General features: G+C 32.8%; 1 protein-coding gene across 1 annotated transcript; it reads right to left on the bottom strand.

Annotated features, from left to right (window-relative positions):
• Positions 1 to 2,961: 2,961 nt before the first annotated feature.
• On the bottom strand, positions 2,962 to 4,065 carry LOC107089042 (putative threonylcarbamoyl-AMP synthase). The gene is made up of 4 exons (XM_015381560.1): positions 3,905 to 4,065; positions 3,633 to 3,798; positions 3,436 to 3,530; positions 2,962 to 3,332 (listed from the first exon to the last, which is right to left on the bottom strand). The coding sequence occupies exons 1-4, from the start codon at positions 3,969 to 3,971 to the stop codon at positions 3,247 to 3,249; spliced, it is 414 nt and encodes a 137-aa protein (XP_015237046.1). The 5' UTR covers positions 3,972 to 4,065; the 3' UTR covers positions 2,962 to 3,246.
• Positions 4,066 to 4,104: the final 39 nt, after the last annotated feature.

Here is a 4,104-nt window from a genome sequence, read left to right as displayed (position 1 = left end):
AAGTAAAAAAGTTAACAGATTTTTTTTTATTTTATTTCAGTTTAATATGGGAAAAGATAATTCTGACTTCTTTAGACTTTTTCAGTGGCCCTAATCTTTTTCTGTAGGGGTTTGAGAAGAAAGGGGATGGAAACAATAAAAGAAGTAACTTTTCGTATAATAACTTAAAAAGAAAAAAGAAGACTAAAAAAGCATGTATCCTGTTTATCCACTTCAAAATTATGCTCTGCTACATTTTGGTTTATTACAATAAGTCCTTATAATATAAACTTAGATTTTGGTTGAGTAAAGTAATAAAAGTGTGAACACCTTATTATGTATGTACATCAGATGCCAAATATATAGGTTGAACAATGTAAATACTTTACTGTACATCTAAAAAAAAATCACAAGCATTTTATTAATGAATGTGATATTACTCATAATTTTAAAGATAAAAGCGATTTTAAATGGATTAGTTTGCTATGGTTACTTTTTGCTGATCTTAGTATGAGTTTTTAAAATAAAGATTTATGACTAAAACACCAAAGTCAAATCACAGAAGTACTTCTATGAGTCGCCAGGGTTAATTTAAGAGAGTATGAAAATATAACAGTCCTACGTAACATTTTTCCTTTCTGCAAAAGCACTTGGAATATGATGTAACCAGAATCATGTCATATGTCTAATTTTATCTCATTTTATTTTATCTGTCATTTTATTTTTTTTTTTAGAAAAATGCTTTTTAGAATGAGGAAAATACGATGAATGGAATGAAAGAGGAATGTGAAGAATTTCCTATAAATAAATTCTATTAAGAAAGCCACCCCTTCTTTTACTTATTCACTGAGAGAAGAGACATGAGAAACGTATCATTGATTATGATGCAAATTCATAAAAAAATGATTTAAAAAAAAGAGGAAAAAAAACCCCAAAACAAGTGGAAGTTGAACTTCTTCTTTAAAAGAATGGCATAACAAATTGATTTCAAGTAACCTTAAAAAATTGTTTTTTTAATTTAAACCGATATCCGTTTGGTATGATGGCCGTTTAAACCTTTACATATAAAGAAAATTATTATGTTTACCACTCATAATATTTTGCATAATATCCAAATAAAACTTATGGTAGATAAACTGTACATCCTGGAAGCCAGTCCATTTCAGACACTGTCAGATAAACGCAGATAATTTAAAACCATGCATTCAGAGTCACATCCAGATTTAGTTGAAAGTCAGCAATAAAACTAATTAGGATTTTTTTTTTTCTCTGCTAAGTTGATAAAAACCAGAATGTGTGACAATAACAAGGAAAAGATGCAAACACACTCTCCTACTGTGGATATACACAGAACGTTGCTCACCCATTGGAAGTTAACATTTTCTTAGGTTCAAATGAAAGACATTTGACACACTGAAGTTGTCAGAATGAAATAATAAAGTTGTCAGAATTATAGTAATAAAGTTCATTTTCTTTCCAGCTAACTTTAGGTGGTCATGTAAGAAATGTCTGACATTTTAACTTTAACATATGCAGAGTAAAACAGCGATATTGTGTATGAGCTGTTCTGCAAAATGTTTGCAGAAAATAAATGGATCATAATTAACTTAAAAATACCAATGCATCACCACTATTAATTGGATACAAAACAAGTCAACATAATGGTTTTCAATTAAAAATAAAAGCTGTAATTATTACTACACTGATTTAACATATTAACCTTTAAAGTCATGCTACCTTCAGAAATATTTGATGTCATTTTCCTTGGAAAAAATTTATTAAACCTTATTGCAAAGAACATCAGCACATGCATTTTTTTGTCTGATCCTCATAACAAGCATGGCCAGAATAACTTAAAAAAAAAAAATGTAATCCAGCCATTTCACCCAGCTGACATCAATGTGCAGAAACAGGTGGGGGATGGGGAGCATTGTGCTAGTCGATGCTTTGAGCAGCCTATTAAAACTTGAACCACAACTTAAATATTAACAGTATTAACAGAACAATATAGATTTTCTTTATAGGGAACCAGTTTTAAAGCATCTGCTGTGCAGAATAATGAACAATTTTGCTCTTCTTCCCCCCCTAAATTAATTAAGGGAACATAAGTTGTTATTACCTGATTGAATTCTCTCCTCTGGTAACTGGTTTGTAAATAGGTACTTCAAGCACGTCTGTGTTTCTGCTAGAAGAAATATTTTCAAACAACCTAGTTGGTTGTCTTTGCAAGCAATGTGGCTTAAAGAAAGGCTAACTGATAGCATGTAGCAACAGGTGATTGTGGGCAGTGCTGTGCAAAATACTCCATCCTGCCCAACAACACTCTTCCAATATCTATATTTTACCTTCTGTTATGTTAGAAAATGTCTTTATGCAGATTTTAAATCAAGTTAATTTCTTAGTTTTTAAAGCAAATTGAGAGTCAGATGTCCTTCAGGTGACCAAGAATTACAGGTGGAAAATGTTAACATCACATAAAAATAGATTTACTTTCACCTTATTTAGGATCCACTACAATGGCAACATGTTTTAAGACTAAACACACCACCTGTTTCCCTTATTTAATATAACACAAACATGTCCAAAATGTATTTAATGTCCTTTACAGCCTTTTAAATAAACCAGATCTGAGAAGTGGTTTAAATAACAGCATAAAAACATCACAGAACAGGATAATGCTGTTTCACTTTCTTACATGTTAGAATGTTTATGAAAAACTTTCAGCTGAATATAAGATGCTTCTTATGTCTTATTACTTATTTAGCCTTTGCATTATTGCATCAAAATATTTCCTTACACTCTCAGGGCCATGCTTTGTATTTGTGCTTTCTGCATCATTTGCCACCTTATATGCATAGTTTCTATTTGAAAACCCTTAAATTTTGAACCCTTGATTTTCGTTTTGATTTTTTTTCAAATACTTTATTTTCATACAGAAATTTAAACGAAAGCATGATAAAAAAAAGAACATTTGTTTTCTCAAGTTAAACAGTAACAATGTGTGCAAAGAGGACATTTCAAATACATTGCTAAATATCTACACATTTACAGTTTTTTTTTCTCATACAAATATGTAATCTCAAACAAAAATCCAGTTTTTGCAGTTTTAGGATCACATAACTTTATCTAAGCTAAAATTCTTTAACTTAGAGTGGATACAACATTTGAATGAATAAATATCACATGACTTAGTTTTTGCAGAGACAACGATGTTTTTACAAACATGTTGACCTTTACAGGAAATCATGATGAGGTTCTTTATGAATCTCACAACATTGTGTTTTTCAGCCTATCAAAGATCTGCTGGACTTTAACCGCAGGGACACAGCCTTCTCTTACAATGCTGATGATACCTGAACAAAGTAGACAAGTCTTTAGTTAGAGCATGCTGGGTAAACAACAACAACAACAACAACAACAGCATAATGAGGAGGGGCCTTGATTATTTTCCCCTACCTTCATCAATTCTCAGACAGTTGACTACAGTTGAGGCAACAACTTCATTGGAGTCTCCATCACAGAGAACCCCTTGGATCTTGTGTCCCAGTCGACTGTGATGAAAAAGAAATTTAAGAAGTGATCATTAATATCAAAGTTTGAGAACATGCTGTGATAATAATGTTTTTTTTATATTTCTTTTAGGAATGTCTTACTTGATGACCATGCTGTGGTGGGTGCTGTCTGGTTCTCCACTGGGATTGGCTGATGTGATAGCAAGTGGTCCAGTCATGTCACATAAGTGGCAGGTCACCGTATGATCAGGGACACGGATCATGATGCTGTCCCTGGTACCAACACGGTCATAAGCTGCTCCTACTCCTGCAGAAGGAAAGTTGATATTTGAGTTGAAGGTAATTGATTTCATTGAATTAACCAGGCTGATTTTAACTCATGAGCATCATCAAAATGACTCTACTTAGTCTACCTAGTTTAAAAAGCCAGTCTCCTTTGCTGACGATGCAGCTGATGCCTCCTGGATAAACATTCCTCATGAACTCCCACAGCAGAGGACTGAAAGGAGGCTTGGCTGCCACCAGCTGCTCTACACTGGAAATGCAAATGCATATAGGCTTCTCTGCTGGTCGGTCCTGGAGAAAAGATCACATTTGACATGATATTACATTA

Source organism: Cyprinodon variegatus, unplaced genomic scaffold (assembly GCF_000732505.1).
Source record: "Cyprinodon variegatus isolate N-32 unplaced genomic scaffold, C_variegatus-1.0 Scaffold236, whole genome shotgun sequence".
Taxonomy (NCBI): Eukaryota; Metazoa; Chordata; class Actinopteri; order Cyprinodontiformes; family Cyprinodontidae; genus Cyprinodon; species Cyprinodon variegatus.
This window is presented reverse-complemented; position numbering and strand designations above follow the sequence as displayed.